Source organism: Pseudophryne corroboree, chromosome 1, assembly GCF_028390025.1.
Source record: "Pseudophryne corroboree isolate aPseCor3 chromosome 1, aPseCor3.hap2, whole genome shotgun sequence".
Taxonomy (NCBI): Eukaryota; Metazoa; Chordata; class Amphibia; order Anura; family Myobatrachidae; genus Pseudophryne; species Pseudophryne corroboree.
In genome coordinates, this window is record NC_086444.1 from 115116858 (window position 1) to 115141597 (window position 24740).

The following is a 24740-nucleotide window of genomic DNA, read 5'->3' on the forward strand; positions in this document are numbered from 1 at the left end:
TGTTCTCTGAAGTGATGCCCAGAAATGGTCTAGACAACATAATAATGTAATAGTGTTTGTAAAGCGCCAGAAATTGGGCTAAGTCCCCATCAAAGATTATGGATGTTGAGACATCAGAGTCAGGATCTGTTTCCTTCCCATCTGACTAACTGGAGTGCTTTGCTAGGACCTGGTCACTATTGACCTTACTCGAGGCTGAGACTCTCTGAACCCCACCCGGGGCAGTGACTTTCTGAACCCCACCCGGGGCAGTGACTTTCTGAACCCCACCCGGGGCAGTGACTTTCTGAACCCCACCCGGGGCAGTGACTTTCTGAACCCCACCCGGGGCAGTGGCCTTCGGGAACCCCGCTGGGGCAGTGGCCTCCGGGAACCCCGCTCGGGTCAGCACCTCGGATTCTTTTACTGGGACCGAGCCGTCGGCCTCCCCCACTGGGACCGAGCCATCGGCCTCCCTCACTGGGATCGAGCCATTGGCCTCCCTCTCTGAGTCGATAATTATCGAAACTTCTCCCGGGACTATGACTTCCAGGACTTTTGCTGAAGCTATAACCTTCATCACCTCCACTAATGCTACACCTCTTAAGTTCTTTCCTGGGGAAGCGACCTCTAGACCCTTCTTAGAGGCTGCGTCTCTCGAGACCCCACTTGGGGATATTACTTCAAAGATCCCTTCTGGGGTTTTGCTTCTCGAGTTCCCTTCTAGAACTATGGTTTCAGATACCCTTTCTGGGGTTGCGCTCTTCAAGTCTCTACCTGGGGTAACAGCTTCTAAGACCCCTTCTGGTATGGAAACCTGAGCTATAATATTTGATGTCCCTCTATAAGCTAGAGCATCGGGTACCGCTCCAGCACTCTGGGCATCGGGTACCGCACCAGCACTCTGGGCATCGGGTACCGCACCAAGATCCTGAGCATCGGGCACCTCTCCAGGACCCTGGGCAACGGGCACCACTCCAGGACCCTGGGCAATGGGCACCACTCCAGGACCCTGGGCAACGGGCACCACTCCAGGAACCTGCAACTCTGCTTCAACAGGAACCTCAAGAGAGGAGAGAAACATTCTCTTTTGATTCCTGAATCTATAATGGGGCTCCCTTGCCCAAGGACCCCAATTATAGGACAGAGAGCTTTTTAGTGTGGGTTGTGTGACAAGTACCTCTGCCACAGTAGAGACAGGAGTAGGTCTAGTATCCTGACTCAACTTGGCCAGAGGGCAAGACTCGTCACCACACTTTGGCTTGCGCAACTCACAGGTCTGCAGATAGTGGCCTAAACCCCCACAATATAGGCATAAGTTTAAGTTTCTGCGACGCAGACGCTCCTCTTCTGAGAGCATGGGCCGCAGAAAACTTTTAAACCTTTTCTCTTCAATTAAACCAGAGGATTCTCTTGTCACCATACTGTGAACAAGAGTCTCTTTAGAGATAGATGTACTTTCAACGACTTCTGGCAAGATGAGCAAGATTTTATTCAGAAGGTTTTGCAGTTGCTTAAATGATTGCTGCAAAACTTCTAGTCGCTCTGGTCTCAAAGCACTGAAAGCAGAGTTCAGGGCTGAGAGAGATGCCTGCAGGGCTTGCATAGTAGACATAGGAGGATTTAAAACTAGACAAGACAAGACAAGGCAAGACTAAATTTTTGCTAAACAAAACAAGACTGTTTTTTTTTTAAACATTGGACTGGATTCTAAACACCGGACTGGATTCTAAACACCGGACTGGATTCTAAACACCAAATTCTAGACAGGACTGGATTCTAAACACCGGATTGGATTCTGCACACTGAATTCTAGACAGGACTGGATTCTAGACTAGACACTGGACTGGGCCAAAAAAGAAAAAAAGTTTTATTTCTTTTTTGTGGTTGGGCTGGTGATAATGTTAGGTTCCTGGTGCTCAGAACAAGGGAGATGTTATGAAGCGAGTCCAGAGCACCAGGACGTAATGCTGGCAAAGGGGAATGGAAAGGGAATAGCCCCTGGCGCCCTATCTCCGTTGTCTCGCCCGTGCTGTCAGTACACTCTTGCGAGACTATGGTTGCTTGAGCCCATGGCAGCCGCGTTTGAAGGGCGGATTACGTCTGCCCAACTTCGATGCCCCCTCAGGTCTTAATGAGAGACAAAGAGTGAACCGAGACAGGGTGATAACAAGGGGCCCTCTGACTAAACAACAAGGCCAGGGGCTACTAACAAACCTAAAACCAAAGTATGTGTGGCTTGCCGCCAAAGGAAAAGAACAACAAAGGAAATGCTGACCACACGCCGACACAATACTTTTGTGTACCGGCGGTGACAGCATAAGCAGAACCCTCTGCAAAACACCAGTGACAGAATTAATAAGGGAATACGCAGAAATATCACCAGCATCTGTGAACTGCACTGAGCCAGCATATAACAGAGAGGCCTAATTAATAATTTCATACAGCTGCCCTGTTGCATGACTCCAAACTGACAAGATGCAATTAGCAGCCAGGTGAGGCTGGACACATGGGAACAAGCTGCAATTACACAGACTCACCAGCGGCAGCAACCAAGAGTATTCTAAAACAGAGCAACGGGAAATCCTGGCCTGCAAGACAACTTATAAACATAAAATACATAACTGACATGCAAAACAGGAATGAGCCACAGCCCTGGCTCATAACATCAACATGCTAAGCATGTTGGTATGCAGCGTGTCAACCATGTCTACAGTCTCTTGTTGACCTTATGCATATCAACATTTTTCCCTTTGCACACCATTCTCTGTAAAGTCTAAAGACTGCATAGAAATCTCAAGAGATCAGCAGTTTCTGAGATACTTAAACCAGCCCGTCTGGCATCAACAATCATTCCAAGATCACTTTTCTTCATCATTCTAGAGTTTGGTCTGAACAACAACTGAACCTCCTGACCATGTCTGCATGTTTTTATGCACTGCTGCCACATCATTGGCTGATTAAATGTTTGCATTTGTCAAGCAGGTGAACCTAATAAAGTGGCCACGGAGTGTATATAACACAGACATTCATTAAAAAAAAAAAAAAAATATATATATATATATATATATATATATGAATTGCAAATTAGTTAAAATAATATATATGCTCCATTTCTAAAAAAAAAACATTGGTGCTTATAATTGTTAATAAAATAGTAATATGCCCCTCCTTTATGTTTAACATCAGAATTTTATATAGATGTTCACCTTTAGGGGGATATCAAATAATTAGCCGTGGTAATTTACTGCGGCTAATTGACACCCCAGCCCCATCCCCTCCCGATATTCAATTGTCCTCGATGCCGGCAGTCATTATACCGGATCCAACGTGTTTTCGCACAAAAAATATTTTTTTTCCAGGTGAAAAGAAAGAGGAAATAATTGGGAAGACGGGAAAAAACTGACGAAAATATAAATAAAAACGAACCAAAAATTTTGGGAGGCTAATTGAACATTCCCCATAGTTTGTTGACTATTAAAAACCAGTGAAATCACACCATTATTAGGAGAAATACAGCATAAAAAAACATACAAATAAACAATACAGTGTAAATATAACATTTAATTCAACAATTCAAATGAGAGTATGTAAAAGGTATTTAAAAAATAAAAGTATATTGTATCGATTTTATTTTCACAGGGAGATTCGGGTGGTCCCTTAATTTGCAATGGTGTTCTGAAAGGAATCACATCTTTTGGGAACATTAAATGTGGACATCCCGGTGATACCTCCGTCTTCACTCGCCTAACTAAAGAATACGTGACCTGGATACTTAACACAATTAACGATTGAATTTAATGCTCCAGAACTTTCTTGTCTTGCTTTTGATGCCCTCGTGCCACTGTATTAAAAACGTTTTCTTCTTTTCTTCAGCAAATAATTTGTTTATGGAAATTGCATTTTTATAGTAAATGTGCTGAATAATTCTGTATGAAGTAGCCGTGGATAAGTTTTTATTGCACTGCAATATCTGCAGGACGGATAAGTCCTTGAAATATTTGTTCATGTATTTGTAAACATTTTAAGGTACTTAAATAAAGTATATCACATTAATGCCAAACCAAAGAAATCATATAATGGATATGCTTTCTTCTACAGCACTTTGTGATTATTGGTTGGGGTTCACATTACGGTTACTGATGCAGTACTGTTTCATTCACACTGATGAGAAAGGGAAAATAAATAATAACAATACATCTGGAACAGGGCCGGTTCTGGGGCTTTGTGCGCCCCGGGCGGCAATGGGGGGCATGGCTTCGTACATGGGGCATGGTCATTTACGCCCCCTGTACAGACTACTGTAGCGCTCTGAAATGTGCCCCCCGCTGCCGCTGGCCGCTGTGAAGCCCTTCGTGGAGAGGTCCTTTAATGTGCGGTGTGCGATGACGTCATCGCGCACCGCACAGCAAAGGTCCTCTCCACGAAGAGAAACTAGACGCGTAGCGTCTAGTTTCTCTTCGTGGTGAGGACCTTTGCTGTGCGGTGCGCGATGACGTCATCGCGCACCGCACAGTAAAGGACCTCTCCACGAAGGGAAACTCTAGTTTCCCTTCACAGCGGCCAGCGGCAGCGGGGGGCAGCGGGCAGCGGGGGGCACAGCAGCAGCGGATCTTGCCCTGGTGCGGCCCCCTCCGGATGGCGCCGGCGCCCTCCGGAAGGCGGCGCCCCCCCGGGCAAAAGTCCTGCTTGCCCGTGGCAAGATCCGCTACTGATCTGGAACAAGGCGTTGGGCTATTGTGCCCTAGAAATTGTCTCATGTGGTGTTATGGGATTGTCGCGGACATGCAGAGCCGGCCCTAGTCATAGGCAAACTAGGCAAATGCCTAGGGCATTTGGTATGCCTAGGTGCACAAGCAGCTTCTGCTGATTAAAATGATATGCAGCATGCCTATATTCTGTGTGTGACTGCGGCTCTATCTGCATATGAAATGCTATATTACAGTATATTCCTGGAAATCACTGTAACATAGCATTTCATATGCAGATACAGCCCCAGTTCCACTCAGAATATATACATGACACATATCTTTTTATTCAGCAGAAGCTGCTTATGCATCCATAGTAATGCAAATAAGATGCATTTTTGACAAAAAAAGGCGCCCAACATTAGCAGAGCTGCCAGCTGACTCATGCCAGGCATTTCCTGCTGCATGGTGTATTGGGGCAAGATGTATGAGGACACATCTGTATCCAAGCAGAGGCAGAGAAATTGGGAAAGAGGTGCAGGGTCAGAGGCGGAACTAGTGGCGATGCTTGGGGGGGGGTCTGGTCTGAAGAACGACAATGTTTAGGTCGACCACTACAGGTCGACATTCACTAGGTCGACGGGGTTGGAAGGTCGACCGGGTTTCCAGGTCGACATGTGCTAGGTCGACAGGTCAAAAGGTCGACATGAGTTTTTTGAAAAAAACTTTTTTTTACTTTTTCATACTTAACGATCCACGTGGACTACTATTGGAACGGTAATCTGTGCTGAGCGAAGCAGTAGCGGAGCGAGGCACCCTGCCGGAAGCATGGCGAGCGAAGCGAGCCATGCGAGGGGACACGGTGCACTAATTCGGCTTCCCGGTCACTGTACGCAGAAAACGACACCCCAAAAAAAAAACTCATGTCGACATTTTGACCTGTCGACCTAGCACATGTCGACCTAGAAACCCTGTCGACCTTCCAACCCTGTCAACCTAGTGACTGTCGACCAATAGTGGTCGACCTAAACATTGTCGACCTAGACACTGTCGATTTGATGATCCACGCCCGCTTGGGGGCACCAGCCAAAACTTGCCTAGGGCATCATATTAGTTAGGGCCAGCTCTGCAGGCATGTCAGGGCAAGCGGCTGCATACACAGATGCAAAGCTGGAGCCATAGGAGGCCCTCGTCACATGGTGAAGCTGCACCTGCTGTATATGTGCTGCAAGTGTTGAAAGAAACACTGGCGGTAATAGGATGTGCAGGGACTCAGATAAACCCTCTGATACTGTAAGTGCCAAAACCAATGAGAATGGCTGCAGCTGCAGATGGAAATACAATGGGCGGTGTGACTATAAACATGAAGTCACACGGATACTGGCGTTAGCACGAGCTCGTTAATCTGGCTGTGGTGACAGTCCACACTTCAGCCACAGGGGTGAAATGGCTAACATGCCTATCAGAGCACAAATATCACAGTACACAGACACTATGCTGTAGTTTCATTTACTATGTGCAGTTTTTCAAAGCTGCCACATCTTTGGTGGTTTTGGTCACTGGATTTAAAGGAACAAATACAGTGTATTCAATACAAAACCAGGTGTAACTCTATAGGTCAGGTTCTAGACTGTGCACCTGAATTATACATTATACATATGTAACCTTATACTGGACTATGGTGTATTTTCTACAGTGCATTGCTGTTATTAATCTGTTATTAATCTGGTACATTATCATGCATGCAGCAGCTGAATTTACTGTATATATTTATGAAGGGGGCCAAACGTTGCACTCTCTAATGGTTAGTCAAACCAATGAGGTGGCAGGCCACACCCCTTCTGCGGACTGGCCACACCCCTAAACATGGGCCCCTACAACTGCATTTCCCCGGCGGGCCCTACATGCCCCAGTCTGACACTGCTTGTACTGTCCCATTAAATCCAGAGGCCAAAAATGGCTAAGACTTGGCAGCTTTGATAAGTACTATATAATATAGTAACTTTAACCCTCCGTCATAAATATTGTCTTTATGGGTTAAAAAATTAAATAAGGAACAGCTCAGTACCAAAACAATCCTAATTTTAAAATCAGAACCCCTAACAATTTTTATAGACAGGTGAGGCGGGTCACCACAACATATTTAGGTCTGGAGGTCACGACAGAAACAATTTATTTATACACAGTTTTTGTATGTACGAAGCATTGATATTGCAATAATATAAGGAAATGGTATATAAATTACATGTAAATAAATACATCATAATAAATTATTCATCATGAGTTATTGTTACATATGAAAATAAACTTAATAAAGACAATCCTGCAACACCACTTCCAACGTCCTAAATAAATAAATAAAATATATATTATTTTAATCAAATTAAACTTTGGGGTCTGTTTATCAATTTATGATATCCCCATTCCCTGTTTTCTCCAGCCAGAAAATGGGGTTATCACCGCTTCCTGCTATTCAACAATAATAAAATCACAGATTTGTTCTACGTTCCTTGTATGTTTGCAGTAATTGCCCATACCCACAGCCTGCTATGGCGACTGCAAAGTAGGTTACCTTTGTCAAACTGTGAGAAGAAAAAGAGAGAAAAGGATCTGTTTAAGGTGCACTGAGAATTTAAAAAGTAACTTTTAATTGATTTTTAAAAATCAATTAAAAGTAACTTTTTAAATTCTCAGTGCACCTTAAACAGATCCTTTTCTCTCTTTTTCTTCTCAGTAATGACATGATCTGTGGTAGCACCCCCTATAATGACACCTATATGATATGAATAATCGATATTAGGGGTTCCTGATATTTGCAATTAGAAATAGAGCCATTCAAAGATATTGTATTCCGTGCAACAATTATCCCTTCCCCTTCTCCCTTTATCATAACACTTTGTCAAACGGTGAGGAGCTAAACTTTTCAGAACTTGTGAGAAAAACATAATATTGTTTCAGGCTGGCATTTTGAGCATAGAGTAGCCGCCAGCGAGGAGAATTAGCAGAGAAAACTCATCATTTCCTGTTCCGTCCTCGGATGCTGCTGATCTGGCTTCTCCTCCTCACTGCTGGACAGTTCAAATGTGCATGTGCGGCTTCCCACTGAAACATTACGCTACCAGCTAAGGCATTTTCTTGGCTTCTCACAGGGCACATGATTCTGCAACAAGATTGCATGCGTGGTCTATTTTCATAAATTGCAGTAGTGCAAATCAGGTGCGGGTCAAGGTCAAATGGTCAGCAGTGAAAAAGTAGACACCTGAAAAGATTGACAGGTACAAAAGGTGAAAAGGTCAACGTGGAAATGGTCAACACAAAAAAAAAAGGTTGACAGTTTTTTTTGGGGTGTCATTTTGTATGTTTCTCCACATAGGATCCCAATTAGTGTGCCACGTCCCCTCGCATGGCTCACTTGGGGCAGGCTACTATTCCCAATCATAGTCCATGTCGATTGTAAAGTATGAAGAAGTTAAAAAAAAAAGGAAAAAAAAGGGGTCAACCATTGTCATGTCGACCTTTTGTACCTGTCAACCTTTTACAATTCGACCTATTGACCATGTTGTCTTTATTACTGTCGACCTATCATCCGGATACCGTGCAAATCGACGCGGTATGGCATCGATACACAATGTAAGCTACCACTGCGATCATAACTAGACCCCTTCATTCTCTGCAAAATCCAGTGATAGAGGTTAATAGGTGGTAGGTACAGCGCCTCACACAGGTTATACAGAGGGTCTGCAGTCTTCTAAATTGCACTTCAACAAATTACTAATCTTTTCCACTGTGATCTATGTAGTGCGTCCCCTATGGCTGCTTCGCCTTATATTTTCAAGGGCCAGACAGACACTTTTCATTTTACCCTTGTACACCTTATTTCTATGCAATGCTTATCTGGCACATTGTAGCACCCAGTATGGTAAGACAATTACTGGATCTGATTCGTTTTTAAGGATCATGTATCTTGCTTTAGTGTTCTATGGCTCCCCCACTGCATGTCAGCTCATCCAGGTATTGCCTATTCAACCCAATGTAACCTATATTGTGCACCCAAGATGGCTGCCTTACATGAAACCTTTGTGAGGAGAATGTACTGTATAATATTTGCAAGTATTATACAGTGGCTGCCTCTATATTCATTGCATGGTTTCTGTATTATCGGTAAAGCTAACCTCTGTATTATCTTCATGATTTCTGTATAGTGTCTTAAGTCCTTTAGAAGAAAAGTGCTATCTAAATAAAATTATTATTATTATTATTATTATTACTACCAAAAATGATTAGTGCTTAATTTTGGACATACAAATGACAATTAAATTAAGTATACTCATCTTCATAAGTGAGTCCTATTACATATGATTTAAAAAAAAATTATATTGAACCTTACATAGCTTACCCTGCCTACTTGTACAATTGAGGCCGGGATAAAGTATAAGCAGAAAGAGGGTCATTCCGAGTTGATCGCAGCCAGCAACTTTTTGCTGCTGGTGCGATCAACTAATCTCCACCTATGGGGGAGTGTATTTTAGCATAGCAGGGCTGCGATCGCTTGTGCAGCCCTGCTATGCTAAAAAAAATTGGTGTAAAAGAAGACCAGCCCTGGACATACTAACCCTGTGCGATGATCTCAGCGATGATGGGGCCGACTTTGACGTCAGACATCCGCCCTCCATTCTCCTGGACACGCCTGCGTTTTCCTTACCACTCCCTGAAAACGTCCGCCAACGGACAGGGGACGCCCCGGAACGCCTTCCTCCTGTCAATCTTCTTGCGGTCGCCGCTGCGACCGCTTTCTTTGCAACCAGCGTCGTTGCGGCAATGACGCGCATGCACAATACGCACGCCGTGCATGCGCATTCCAGACCCATTCGCACCGCAGCGAAGAACCAGTGCGTGCGAACGGGTCGGAATGACCCCCAAAGAGACACCTATCCGTACTGCAATAACAGGGAGGGAGGAAGGGAGAGGGGTACAGACAGAATTAAAGAAGCCAAGTTTTGTTGCATCAATGGCAGCGCTTCCGTAGTTCTGTATTTTAAACACTATGATGGCAGCTGAGCGTTAGCAGCAGAGCGGGTCACCTGCTATACCCTGTTGAAGTATATATCAGCGTTTATCTTCTTCTAGTGCAATCACATATTTCTCACGCTGAGCATGGTGTAAAGATCCGTGCAGTGGGGTGGTCTTCAGTATGCCGACTGTCGGGATCCCGGCGCACTGTATACCGGCGCCGGAATCCCGACAGCCGACATACCGACACTTTTTCTCCCTCGTGGGGGTCCACGACCCCCCTGGAGGGAGAATAAAATAGTGTGGCGCGCGCGGTGCGTGTAGCGCACCACCGTGCCTGCAAGGGGCTTATTTGCGCTCGCCATGCTGTCGGTATGCCGGCGGTCGGGCTCCCGGCACCGGTATGCTGGTCGCCAGAAGCCCGGCCGCCGGCATACCATACTACACCCATGCAGTGGTAGTCCCATCAGCTGAAGTTCTGGCTTATACCGCAATGAAACGCATCAGATACGTTATTTTGGGACTACCACTCATACGTTATTTTGGGACTACCACTCAGCTACAACATCCTCATCTTAATCATCATTAGATGCTAATACTCTCTGATGTTACTGTTTGATTGCCCAAATTGGAACATTTGTATCCCGCAGTGCTTTATACTGTTATATCACTGTGTGTATGGGCAGACTGAGCCATCATAGTCATCTATTTTCTGTGCATGCTCATTATATCAGATTGATCAGGTAATCTGTGTACAAACAAATTGTTCAGTAACAGATCATTTGTGAAAAGATGATAACATTAACATTTTTAGAATTGTGTGTGTTGGTAGTTTAGATTCATTAACATGAACTGAGGAAAAATGGGATTCGGTCACCCAAAGGGGGCGTGGTCAGGATGCCAGTAGTCAAATCTCAGCGCCAGAATCCCGACACACGGCCAGAATGCCGGCAGCAGAATCCCGACATCACTAGGAATGCCAACACCAGAATCCCGACAACCGACATCCCAAATGTAAGTATACCGGGGACTCCTAGGGTTAATCCACGGGAAAGGGGGTGTTAGGTTTAGGCACCACTGGGGAGGTTAGGGTTAGGCTGCAGGGAGGGGGAGGGTTAGGCTGCAGGGGCAGGGTATGGTTATGCTGCGGAGAAGGGGGGTTAGGTTTAGGCACCACTGGGAGGGTTAGGGTTAAACTGCGGGGAGGGTGAGGGTTATATTTAGGCTGTCGGAAGGGAGGGTTGGAGGGTAGGGTACGTATACTTACCCGACCCCTGTCGGGATTCACAGCACCCAAAATATACAATTTGAACTATAGAGACTATCTACACTGCATACATGTGGTATTACACCACCTGTATGTGTAGCGGTGAAAAGTGTGGAGAAGTGAGCCGGTGGAGAAGTTCCCCATGGCAACCAATCAGCATTGAAGTAACATTTATAATGTGTATACTATAAAATTATACAGAGCAGCTGATTAGTTGCCATGGACAACTTCTCCACTGGCTCACTTCTCCAGTCTTTTTACTGCTTAGTACATCTCCCCCTTTGTATTGAATGCCAATATGCCTTGTTCCGGCATTATAAAGGATATCCTAACTTGAATACATCGAGATGTAAAAACCATTGTAGCCTTTGTCATAATAATAGCAATTTTAAAGCCACAGCTTAGTTTTGTAAGGGGCATTACTGGGAAGGGAGTTAAAACAGTTGCTCCTGATTAGAATACGATTCATAACATTCACATTCACATATGGAAAGAACTTTAAATTCACAGCTCTTATTTTACCCAGCATGAAAATCCCAAAAGAATCTAAGTTTTCATAATCTTGTGATCATTAATAATTCTTGTTCTTTTTCTGTTTTCTTATTTGCAGTAATTCCATATAAAAGATGTTTCATTCGCTGCTGCGGAAAAGATCCTCTTGTGATCTGGACTCAATGCGAGGTGCAGAACTCTTCCTCTGTGGCCTGTTAGTATACAGAATACAGGATGAGACCATATGGCTTTGCTCATTATGTAAATATACATGAACACACACATATATAAACTGAATTCATTACAATATAAACTCCTTTATGGCTGATGCCAGTTGTGTCACTTCAGTAAGAAACCTTTACCCACAAGCTTAACACTAGAAACAAATTAAAGGTAAAAAAAAACCACAGGAGTTGAATTTGGTCATCAATCTTATTGATAACAAACTGAAGATTGAAGATAAGATAAAGAACCAGCCAATCAGCATCTAACTGCCATGTCAAAGGCTGGCTTTCAAAAATGTCATTTAGGAGCTGGTTGGCTGGTACTTTAGCTCCAGAGGCAGAGGCGGTCGCTGGACGGGCCGGCAGAATTTGGCCGCCGTTTAGGGGGGCGCGGTCCGGGCAAGGCAGGCGTGCCCGGACCGTTGTGGGGGCGGGCCACGGTGGCTGCGTGATGTCACATGCAGCCGCTGCGACCCGGGCAGAGACGGGTACAGTAACTCCCTGCCAGCGCGCAGGAGCTGCACTGGTAGGGAGCTACTCCTACAGTACAAAAGCATCACCGCTGTGCGATGCTCTTGTACTTGTACGATGGGGTAGGGCCTGACATGCAGGGCGGACTAGCCCTGTGCTGGGCGTCCCCCTATCAAGGAAGCTGATCGTAGATGTGCTACAATCAGGTCTGAATCACCCCCGTAAGCAATGGCGTCCGGGACTCACCAGTTAATTCTCACCAAGCACAAGCCCAATTTGCAAGTTAATTCCCTACAAACAACATTACACCCATACCTGCAGGCCATCATGGCTTGTCTGCTTATATGGCACATGGAAAATGTACCAAGACTTTGCGTTTTGCCTAAATATATATTTAATTATTGGGCAAAAAGGACAAACATCAAATCTTAATGAGCAAATAAAGAAGTGTCCTTAATTAGCAAAGAGATCACTCCAACTGGGCAGTGGATCTGGGCATTGTAGAATGCCATTTTCCCCCTTATCCACTTCAGTAGTCCCAAAATGTTACTAAAGATGGTCTTCATTTCTCATGTTGCCAACACATATAAATATTAGACTGTAGGGGAAGAGACCAGATTAATGGTACACATAACCTGCAAGATAGTATCTATTAGCATTTCCGAACAACCTATATTCAATATATTCCAAGACATTTTAAAGACTAACTAAAGGTGATAACTTTGCCTGATGATCACCCCAGCAGCACTGCTAGGGCATTATTGGTAACATGTATATTTTGGAGGAATTACTCTACAAGCAATCGTCTCTTAGTATACTCACCGTGCACATCATTTACTTTTAATAAAGTTGGGTAATCCCAAATAGTCATTTGGTTTCTTGGGTATCCATGACCAGTGACCAGCTCTCTAGTGTCAGGCAGCCACAGGATGGAACAGATCTGGTTAAGGAATATATGTAAGTGAACAATAGGCCATATAGGGCATAACTAAACTTATACAGGGACACGAACATTATAAATAATAGTAATTGCCTCGAGATTCATGATGATTATTCCAGTGCCACCTACTCCACTTGTGAATTTATATATACTCTTGTATAGTACCGCAATATACCACCTACAGTATATAATCTGTACCTGAGAGTTGGTGTTGGTTGAGTGTATGTTTTTCCCATTACATGTGTCCCAAATACGTATATGTCCATCGGTCATTCCACCGCCAATGGCAAGAGTTTCTGGGAGCCATGGACACCAACTTATCGCCTGAAGGGTACAAGCATCAGGTAAAATATGTTAATGCTGACATATTCTATTTAAGCATAGAGTAGAGTTTCACAATATATGCCATTACAGTCCAGGTTTTAAGGATATCCATGATTGAGTCCAGATAGTTAAATTAAATTGACTGAGCTACTAAATAAGTCACCTGTGCTCAAGCAATGATATCCTTAAAACCTGGACTGTGATGGTGGCATTTGGGAAACTCTTGTATAGATTATGTCCATGTCTTTGTTTGTCATCTACCTCTATTCAAGGACAAACAACGTGAGATCATTCAAGTGACTTATAAAAAAACTGAACAATACTTTGTATGTTTTTATAAAATATTATGAAGTCTTTGCAATGAAGATGGAAGCATTAGTGAAATGTTTTTCTAGTGCATAAATAACAGGATAGAGATCTTAGGGGTGTCTTACTTCTGGTAAATGGTCTTTCCGGTGGACCGATCATAAATAAACAGCATGTCTCACCTTTACTGCTGTGGGACTCACAATGCTCTGCAAGGGTGTGCTAAGCTTGGTTGATCCTAGATCACAGGGCCAGATGTTGAGGTGCCCATCACTTGACCCACTGGCAAAGTGTCTTTCCGACGGTGACCACTTTAGACTACAAATGCCTTGCTTGTGACGTAGACTGCCTATGTGGTGTTGTGCCATGCGGACGTCATGGTGGTGTACGCTGCCAAGCCTGCAGCCACTGGATTATAAAAGAAAAATATTTGTGCTTCAATAATACATGTATAGCACAATCTCATAAATATCCATTTAGAAATTGCAAGCAGATGATGCATGAGAAGGAATTAATGCTACGGAGTTTTAACAATCTCACTTGCAATATTCTATATAGTTTATATTTTTTTAAATTGAGCTTATATGTGCCTCGTTTTTACTATTAGACCATTAAATCTATTTTAAAGTTGTGGCCTACTCATATTTCTGTATTAGGACTATGGCATAGCTCACACAGGGATTCAAACTAGCAGTGTCAGTACAAGACTGAAAAGGGGAGCGATAGTGTTTTGCAATATAGTTTTTGCTGCCTTTCTAGATGTGTTTTGCCAAAGGTACAATTCAACTCTTCCATGCACTGATGTATCTCACCCACATCTACATATTACTATACTGTTCTTGCCCAGTTCACTGGACAGAGGGGAAAGCAGGACATACGAGCAGGAAAAAGGATGCCAAAGTGAAAATAAGGATAGAATAGAGCCTGCTCATTAGAGAGCTTACACTCTACTAGGAGAGAGGAGGTGAAGGTGCACTAGAGTGAGTAATACAGGAAGTAGTAGCCTATATGGGTGAAAGAGCTACGTGACAGTATGCATCTGATTAACCATAGATTGGATAAGTCTGAATCTAAGGCTGCATGCTGGAGAAAATCTGTGGAAGATGTGATTTTCCAGGATGCTGTTATTCCTTATGCGGGCGGCCCCTCTGGGTCACATAAGAGACCATTTGCAAATATTGTAAACACTGATACCGACACGGATTCTGATTCTTGTGTCGACGATAGTGAATCCAGAGAGAGAGATCATAAATTGGCAAAAAGTATACAATATATGATTGTGGCTATAAGGGACGTGTTGGAGGTTACAGAAAGCACTCTTGTACCTCAGGAGAAAGCTTATTTATGTAAGGAAAAGAAATCCAAAGTCACGTTCCCTCCTTCACACAAACTAAATGCTCTGTTTGAAGGGATGTGGGTGAATCCTGATAAAAAAAATTCGTTTTCCCAAAAGGATTCACATAGCTTACCCTTTCCTGGCTGAGGACAGAAAAAAGTGGGAGTCACCCCCTGTGTTAGACAGTGCACTTTCCAGGTTGACAAAGAAGGTAATTCTCCCTGCTCCTGGCACGGCTTCTCTTAAAGAGCCGGCAGACCGCAAAATGGAAACAACATTGAAATCCATTTATGTAATCAATGGTACACTGCAGGGCCGTAACTAGGGGGGGGGGGGGCCTAAGGGGGAATATGCCCCGGGTGCAGGATTTGAGGGGGCGCCAAGAAGTTACAGAGGAACAGGGATTTTTTTTATTTTTTTTTACCGGCAGTGCTGTAAGGCATACTGTAGGGCATTTGAGGCACATAGGGGAATATTGTCCAATAGTATCCCCTTTTCTCAAACTTCCTGGTAATCTGATATTTTAGTCTGACAGAGTTTGTTTTACTGTTGGGTTTTTTGTTTTTTTTTGGGGGTGGCGCAAACTATTGCCTTGCCCCGGGTGAGGAAAATCCTAGTTTCGGCCCTGTACACTGCTCAGGCCCACTATTGCCTGCGCATGGGTGAGTCGCGCTATTGAAAAATGGTCAGAAAGCATGTCATCAGAAATTGACACGATTGATAAAGATGAGATACTCCTTAAGTTAGGGAATATCAAGGAAGCTACCGCCTACATGCTGGAAGCAATGAAGGATATTGGACTCTTGAGTTCACAAGCCACTACCATGGCAGTATCGGCTAGGCGGGCCTTATGGATTCGCCAGTGGAACGCAGATGCAAATTCCAAAAGAAACATGGATGCTCTCCCATATAAAGGTGAGGCCTTATTTGGCGATGGCCTGGATGCGTTAGTCTCGGCGGCTACCGCAGGTAAGTCAAAATTTTTTCCCTCTGCGCCTGCACCGGCAAAAAAGACCTATCACGACAGGTTCCCCCTTCTTTGCAGGTAGGGGAAGGGGAAGGGGAAAGAGCCCACACCAGCTCCAGGTTCCCATGAGCAAAAGTCTACTAATTCTGCCAAATCCCCAGCATGACGCTGGAACTCACTTGCGGGAAGCCGCTCGGGTGGGGGCACATCTCAAACTCTTCAGCCAGGATTGGATTCTATCTGGCCTGGACCCCTGGGTGTTGCAAACAGTATCCCAGGGATACAAACTAGACTTTCAAGACGTTCCCCCATACAGATTTTTCAAATCGACCTTGCCAGCTTCTCAGCCAGAGAGAGAAGCAGTAACAGCGGCAATCCAAAGATTATGTCAAGACCAGGTCATAGTCCTGGTACCGTTGTCACAACAAGGGCAGGGTTTTTATTCAAGCCTCTTTGTTGTTCCGAAGCCGGACGGCTCGGTCAGACCGATCTTAAATCTAAAAGATCTGAATTTCTTCCTGAAAAGGTTCAAGTTCAAGATGGAATCACTTCGGGCAGTGATTGCCAGTCTGGAGGAGGGGGACTACTTGGTGTCGGTGGACATAAAGGATGCTTACCTGCATGTTCCCATTTATCCTCCTCACCAGGCTTATCTGAGATTCGCGATTCAGGATTGCCATTACCAATTCCAGATGTTACCTTTCGGTCTCTCCACAGCGCCGAGGGTATTCACCAAGGTGATGGCGGAGATGATGGTCCTCCTTCGTCAGAAAAGAGTCAATATAATCCCTTATCTGGATGACCTCCTAATAAAGGTGAGATCCAGGGAGCAGTTATTACAAAGCATATCCCTCTCCCTGTCAATACTCCAACAACACGGTTGGATCATAAATTACCCAAAGTCACAGTTGGAACCGATGACAAGGTTGTCTTTCCTCGGGATGATTCTGGACACAGAAGTTCAGAGAGTATTTCTTCCGCTGGAAAAGGCTCTGGAAATCCAGAAAATGGTAAAACAGATATTGAAACCATGAAGTGTGTCGATCCATCAGTGCATTCGGTTGTTGGGGAAAATGGTGGCAGCCTACGAGGCCATACAGTTTGGCAGGTTCCATGCCAGAGTATTCCAGTGGGACCTGTTGGACAAATGGTCGGGGTCACACCTACACATGCACAGAAAGATAATCCTGTCATCAAAAAACAGGATTTTGCTCCTGTGGTGGTTGCACAGCTCTCACCTGCTAGAGGGACGCAGGTTCGGGATACAGGACTGGGTCTTAGTAACCACGGATGCAAGTCTCCGAGGCTGGGGAGCAGTCTCTCAGGGAGAAAACTTCCAGGGACGTTGGTCACAACAGGAAGCCTGCCTTCACATAAACGTTCTGGCGCTAACAGCCATTTACAACGGCCTTCAGCAAGCGGTACATTTTCTTCAAGACCGTCCCGTCCAGATCCAGGCGTACAATGTAACAGCAGTCGCATACATAAACAGGCAGGGCGGAACGAAAAGCAGAGCGGCAATGGCAGAGGCGACAAAAATCCTCCGCTGGTCAGAAAAAATCTACAAGCTCTGTTCGCAATATTCATTCCGGGAGTAGACAACTGGGAAGCAGACTTCCTCAGCAGACACGTTCTCCATCCAGGAGAGTGGGGCCTCCACCAAGAAGTCTTCGCAGAGGTGACAAGTCTTTGGGGATTTCCTCAAATAGACATGATGGCGTCTCGTCTCAACAAAAAGCTTCAGAGATACTGTTCCAGGTCGAGAGACCCTCAAGCAGTAGCAGTGGATGCACTGGTGACCCAGTGGGTGTTTCCGTCAGTGTATGTTTTCCCTCCACTTCAGCTGATCCCAAAAGTACTCAGGATCATAAGAAAAACAAGGGTTCGAGCAATCTTCATTGCCCCAGACTGGCCAAGAAGGGCTTGGTACCCAGATCTTCAGCAGTTACTCATAGGAGATCCTCGGCCTCTTCCTCCTCGGGAGGACCTGCTGCAGCAGGGGCTGTGTGTGTGCCCAGACTTACCGCGGCTACGTTTGACGGCATGGCTGTTGAGCGCCGTATCCTAGCCAGGAAGGGTATTCCTAAGGAGGTCATCCCCACCCTTATTCAGGCCAGAAAGGGAGTAACGTCAAAACAGTACCACCGTATTTGGAGAAAATTTGTGTCTTGGTGTGAATCCAAGAAGGCTCCTTCGGAATAGTTTCACTTAGGACGTTTTCTCCATTTTTTGCAGTATGGTGTGGAGGCGGGCCTACGATTGGGATCAATCAAGGTCCAGATTTCGGCCTTGTCAGTGTTCTTCCAAAAACAATTGGCCTCTCTTCCAGAGGTTCAGACCTTCGTGAAAGGGGTTCTGCACATCCAGCCTCCATTCGTTCCTCCAGTGGCACCATGGGACCTTAACGTGGTGTTGCAGTTCCTTCAATCGGATTGGTTTGAGCCCCTACAAAAGATAGAGTTGAAGTTTCTCACTTGGAAAGTGGTGATGCTTTTGGCATTGGCATCCGCAAGGCGGGTGTCTGAATTGGGAGCCTTGTCTCACAAGAGCCCTTACCTGATTTTCCATGAAGATAGGGCAGAGTTGCGAACTCGACAACATTTTCTTCCTAAGGTGGTTTCTGCTTTTCACATAAACCAACCTATTGTGGTGCCAGTGGTTACGACACATTCACTAATTCAAAGTTTCTAGATGTGGTTAGAGCTTTGAAAATCTATGTTGCTAGAACAGCTCGGATACAGAAAACAGAGGCTCTGTTTGTCCTGTATGATCACAACAAGATTGGCTGTCCTGCTTCCAAGCAGACTATTGCACGTTGGATTATAAATACGATTCAGCAAGCTCATACTACGGCTGGATTGCCGTTACCGACGTTGGTAAAGGCCCACTCCACTAGGAAGGTGGGCTCATCCTGGGCGGCTGCCCGGGGGGTCTCGGCATTACAACTTTGCCGAGCAGCTACTTGGTCAGGGTCAAACACATTTGCTAAGTTCTACAAGTTTGACACATTGGCCGATGAGGACCTAAAGTTTGGTCAATCGGTGCTGCAGGGTCATCCGCACTCTCCCGCCCGTACTGGAGCTTTGTTATAGACCCCATGGTTTTGATGTCGTCCCCAGCATCCTCTAGGACGTATGAGAAAATAGGATTTTGATAATCTACCGGTAAATCCTTTTGTCCTAGTCCGTAGAGGATGCTGGGCGCCCGTCCCAGTGCGTACTTTACCTGCAGTTTAGTTTACAGTTACACATGTTGTGTTATCTTGGTTTCAGCATGTTGCTGCAATTAGTTCATGCCTGTTGGCAGAGGCAGAACTCCGGGAGGCAACGGAGTCAGCTGCCGCCGGGCTTCTGCTTTGAAGGGGGGCACTTCCCCACTAGCCACTACACCTTACAAATCACACCCTCTTTATTATAGATATACTGGAAGCAGACACCTTACTGATGAAGCTATTTGCTCCTATAAAGGAAGCATGAGAATTCTAACTATGAAGTTATTTCTCTGACAATTACAAGTAACATATAGTTAGAATTCTTATACTTCCTATGCAACAGCAGATATCTCCATCAGTAAGGTGCATGCTTCCAGTGTAATAGGTTGTGGGTTATAATCCTGGATATGACACTTGCAAATTAATTGTCAGAGAAATAATCAGCATTGTGAGTGACTCAGCAGATTTATGTAGTGTGTGGCTGGACCCCTACATAGATCTGCCTAGTTGCAATGGTTTTGTAGTAGCTTCACATAGTTAGAATCTGCAGGATTGCTATGCAGGAGCAATATATATGTATGTATGTATATATATATATATATAAATATATATATATACTGTATATACACACACACATATATATATATATATATATACATAGATAAATAGATAGATAGATATAGGGGGGGGGGGGGGGGCACCAATATTTTTCTTGCCTCCGGGCAACTAGGACAAACTTACGCCACTGCCTGTTGGCGTGTGTTATGTTGAATGCCATGTGTGCGGCATGGTTGAGGTGTGAGCTGGTATGTATCTCACTACTAGTTAAGTAATTCCTTTCCTCGAAATGTCAGTCTCCCTGGGCACAGTTCCTACAACTGAGGTCTGTAGGAGGGGCATAGGGGGAGGAGCAAGTTCACACCAAATGAAAAGTCTTTAGAGTGCCGATGTCTCCTGCGGATCCCGTCTATACCCCATGCTCTTGATGTTGTCCCCAGCATCCTCTACGGACTAGGAGAAAAGGATTTACGGGTAGGTTATCAAAATCCTATTATTATATTTATAAAGCTGGCCATACACCGTGTTTGGCCATTGCCCAGCTTTAGGTGATGAGTGCTATGTGGTGCAGGGGTGAGGAATCTGGGCAAGAGGGCATATAACTGTACATAGACTTTAGCAGCTAGTAATAGATGTACTTTTCAGTCATCATCTGTAATAAATCAAGTCCTGCTAGATCAGGGGCATCATGCTTGTAGGCTCTTGTAAATGCAGCAGCTCAAGTGAAAGCAAGAGAAAAGGAAAGGTGTTACTGTGTCCCCATGATGCTTCTCCTCATAGCCTTGGATCTCTCTCCATATCCTGAGACCACTCCTCATATCATGAGACCTCTCCTTTTTGCATGATTCTTGTCAAAGCACAAGACCTCTCCTCATAGCCTGAGACCTCTCCTCATAGCCTGAGACCTCTCCTCATAGCCTGAGACCTCTTCCCATAGCCTGAGACCTCTTCCCATAGCCTGAGACCTCTTCCCATAGCCTGAGACCTTTACCCATAGAATCAGAATCAAAATCAGCTTTATTGGCCAGGTATACTTACGTATACTAGGAATTTGTCTTCGGTTTGCTATACAACAGCCAAGTAGGTAACAGGTAAGCAGGTGTGTGTGTGTGTGTGTGTGTGTGGGGGGGGGGGGGGGGGGGGGGCAAGTAAAGTTACACAGATAGGTATACCGTAGGGACACAAGTGAGTTACATGTACGTCTAGTCAGTCAATGTTCAGGAGTTCAGCAGGCGGACAGCTTGGGGAAAGAAACTTTTGAGGCTTCTGGTAGATCTGGCGGGGATAGCCCTGTAACGCCTGCCTGAAGGAAGCAAGATAAACATGCTGTGGCCGGGGTGTAGCTGGTCTTTTACTATCTTCATTGCCCGCTTTTTAGCTCTGGACAAGTACAGGTCCTGGACTGAGGGAAGGTCGGCCCCGATGATCTTCTCTGAGGTTCTGACCACCTTTTGGAGCCTGCATATGTCCCTCGCGCTGGCGGAGCTGTACCATACGAGTATCGAGGAGCCCAGTACCGACTCCACAATCGCGGAGTAGAAGAGGAGCAGGAGCTTCTGTGGGATGTTGAACTTCCTTAGTTGCCTGAGGAAGAACAACCTCTGCTGCGCTTTCCCAACAGTGGCGTCAGTGTTGGACCCCCATTTAAGGTCCCTGGAGATTGTGGTCCCTAGAAACTTGGAGTCCACTAGAGATACCACACTGTCAGCAATCGTTAGTGGAGGTGCACTAGATGACTCCTTCCTGAAGTCCACTATCATCTCGACAGTTTTGAGGGGGTTGAGGTCAAGGTTGTTGTGGATGCACCACTGGGCCATAGCATGAGACCTCTACCCATAGCATGAGACCTCTACCCATAGCATGTGATCTCTTCTCATATCGTGAGACTTCTCACGGAATGTGACTTCTCAGAGAATTAGTTTTTCCTCACAGAACAAGCACCTCACAGATTTCACCTGCAGTCCCTCCAGTCTAACATTTTACTGCAATCCCCATAGCCTGCTATGAAAATTATAAAGTCAGTATTATTTAGCCGACTGCAAAAAGCTAAACTCTAATGCCATCTCAGGATTGTCTTCTGCATACATGATTCTTGTAAGTAGAGTTGCACATGCACAACCTTCTCATGATGCACCTGCGCAGGTATGGACAGGAGGCCCCTGAAAACACCATCTGCTCGAGGAGAAAGAGTACATAAGTGCCATCTATCCCTGCAGCTATTAGCTTTACGGTGTGTGGCAAACTGTGTAATGGGCATTACGGTGTGTGGCATATTGTGTAATAGGCATTATGGTGTGTGACAATGTGCAATGGGCATTACGGTGTGTGACATAATGGGGGGTATTCAATTGTTTGAAAAGTCAGTTGGGTATCTGTTTTTTCCTAATAGACAGGAAAAAACAGACACCCAACCGACTTTTCAAACAATTGAATTCCCCCCAGAGTGTAAGGTGAATTACTATAAGGAGGATAAATGACAAATAATGTAAGGGGCATTGGTGGCCAATGTCTGGATGTGCAGATTGCAAAACTGGGGTATAAGGTAGTCTTTTCCTGCAATGCCACTCCCCTTCCAGTGAGATCACGCACCTTCCAGAGCGGTCACACCCCTTTTGGGGCCGCATGCCTACGGCGCTCAAATTCATTACTTATTAAATGCCAATGGGGTGGCATCAGAAACTTTTTTGGCTTGAGGGAGTAAAATTTATAATTACGCCACTGACTCCCACCCTCTGCCAGAGAGAAAGACAGATAGAAAGGAGGTGATGGTGGGGGAAAGGGGGGAGGCCTAAGGGGCTAATTTTCTCCTTGTCAGCCAAGGATAAAATTCATGGCTGCCAGTCCTTATTTCCCTGCTCAGGGCAGAGAAAGCAGCACTTTTTTTGCTATTTGGCCTCACGCATGCGTACTACGATCCGTATGCATGTGTTGTGATGTTCCGATCATCAATGACCTGGTATATCGACCATTGCTTTTTAAACCTATGTTTATAAAAAAAAAAAAAATCTTTTTTTTACTTCTTTTTTGTTTCAATACATAATTAAATAATTGTTCTTAACCTAATTCAATCAAAAAAAACAATTTCTGAGTAGTTTTCAGAAAAAATATTTGCCAGTTAAGTGGTTAATTAGCACTCGTACATGTATGCCTGTTTTAACCCACATTTCCATCCAAATGCTGCAATTTTTTATAGAATCAAAATAGTGCATACTGGTTTTAATAAACTAACTTCTTATCATAAGGACTACCCTAAGCATCCATACACTTAAACAAAAAATTACATCTTCAGTGCTAAGGATGAGTGAGACTCATCCTTCACATAAATAGTGCCAATTTATGTAGATTGATGAATAATTCTGCATTTAACAAATCGCATTATTTACAAACCATACATCACGTCAAATGAGAATCATGCTCACATTTACACAGACTCACAATCACTGGCGCAAAGAGCCTGATTCCGAGTTGTGCGCAATTCCGAATGTGGACAGACTAATCTAGTTTTAGGAAACTGTGCATGCATTGCAGCCTGTGAACACATCTTAAAGTACTTATGAGCAATTCCGTAACGTACGCCTCATGGCTACCTCTCACTTGCGACAGGATGGATGATACTGCGTGGCAAAGGGCTGGTGACGAGAGATTTGCATGTAGAATAAATTTGCCATGGTCGTGTCGGTGGCATGTACAGACAAGGACTATTCTGATTTCAGTGTGTGAGCAAAGATCCGTCACATTCACTCTGGCAACAATGCTAGGCCTAGTGCAAAGGCGTAGGGGTGGCAGTGAAACAAGGCTATTGCTTGTGCAAGCGGAGGGGTAGGGGCAGGACAGTTGCACAGATGAGTGTGACTCTGACGTATAGATGAGTCTGACTCTGAAAATCAGAGGATGTTCGCATGGGACTTCCGATCACAGAAAGTAATTGCAATCGCATTACATGGGACTCAGAATCAGGCCCCAAAAACTCACAATGGTTGGCACCAGGGGCATTTTTAAAGAGGAGAGGAACCGCGTGCAGCCTCCGTCGCGGGACCCCTCCTCTCCGGCAGCAGTAGACTCTGGCATAATGCCAGAGTCTACTGCGCAAGCGTAGGTCTCCGGGAACATGGTGCCTGCACCTTGTTCCCGGGGACACTTCCAGTACACATGCGCAAATCACTCGGAAATGGCCGCCACGACCAATTTCCAAGTGATTTGTGCCAGCACAGCAGGGTCTCCGTCGCGTAACTCCAGAACGGTATGTATAATATATAATACATGGGTGCAGTGTGTGGGCCCCCCTAGACCCAAGGGCCCGTGTGCACCGCGCACACTGCCCCCATTATAGAATTGCCTATGGTTGGCACATAGAATGACAATGTCCTATAACTGCCATTGTTCCAAGGTGTCACCCTATAAATTGCATACCTGCTTAGGATGTGCTGATTCCAGCTTAGAGCTCCAACTACAGACATATGTCCATGCATGTTCCTGAGCCTCTTCTGTGTCTCAATGTCCCACAGCTGTAAAAGAATGAAGCAACCCATTACTACATCGCTGAAGATCAGGGGCGTCTGTAGAGAGGAGGGGACCCGTGTGCAGACTTTGTGTGTGGGCCCCCTCCTCTCCCGTAGCCGTTGCGCCGCTGCTAGCCCTCTGATCGCTGTAGACTCTGGCATAGTGCCAGAGTCTACAGCGCATGCGCAGGACTCTGAAAAATGGTTGCCGCGCCATTTTTTCGGAGTCCTGTGCATGCGCTGTAGACTCCTGCACTGTGTCAGAGTCTCTAGTAGTCAGTGCGCTAGCAGCGGAGCGACGGCTACGGGAGAGGAAGGGGCCCACACACGGTCAGCGATGGACTCTGGAAAGGTAAGTATAGGAGAAATGGGTGCAGTGTGTGCAGTGTGGGCCCCCACTGAACTCAGGGGCCCGTGTGCACTGCACACACTGCACCCATTATAGAAACGCTGTCAGCGTCCGGGGTC

At 45.2% G+C, this 24740-nt stretch overlaps 2 protein-coding genes across 2 annotated transcripts in view; one reads left to right on the top strand and one right to left on the bottom strand.

The window, feature by feature from the left end:
- The window catches only part of LOC135056645 (granzyme A-like), a 78693-nt gene extending 74629 nt beyond the window's left edge, over positions 1–4064 (top strand). Inside the window, exon 5 of the mRNA XM_063962085.1 lies at positions 3622–4064. Coding sequence (XP_063818155.1) covers positions 3622–3774 — 153 coding nt within the window. The 3' untranslated portion in view covers positions 3775–4064. The remainder of the gene's footprint in view (positions 1–3621) is intronic.
- Positions 4065–11197: 7133 nt separating this feature from the next.
- The window catches only part of CDC20B (cell division cycle 20B), a 98725-nt gene continuing 85182 nt past the window's right edge, over positions 11198–24740 (bottom strand). The window contains exons 8-12 of the mRNA XM_063946513.1: positions 24184–24278; positions 13884–14109; positions 13270–13395; positions 12954–13071; positions 11198–11648 (exon numbers count right to left, since the gene is read on the bottom strand). Of these exons, the coding sequence (XP_063802583.1) occupies positions 11545–11648; positions 12954–13071; positions 13270–13395; positions 13884–14109; positions 24184–24278 (669 nt within the window). The 3' untranslated portion in view covers positions 11198–11544. The remainder of the gene's footprint in view (positions 11649–12953; positions 13072–13269; positions 13396–13883; positions 14110–24183; positions 24279–24740) is intronic.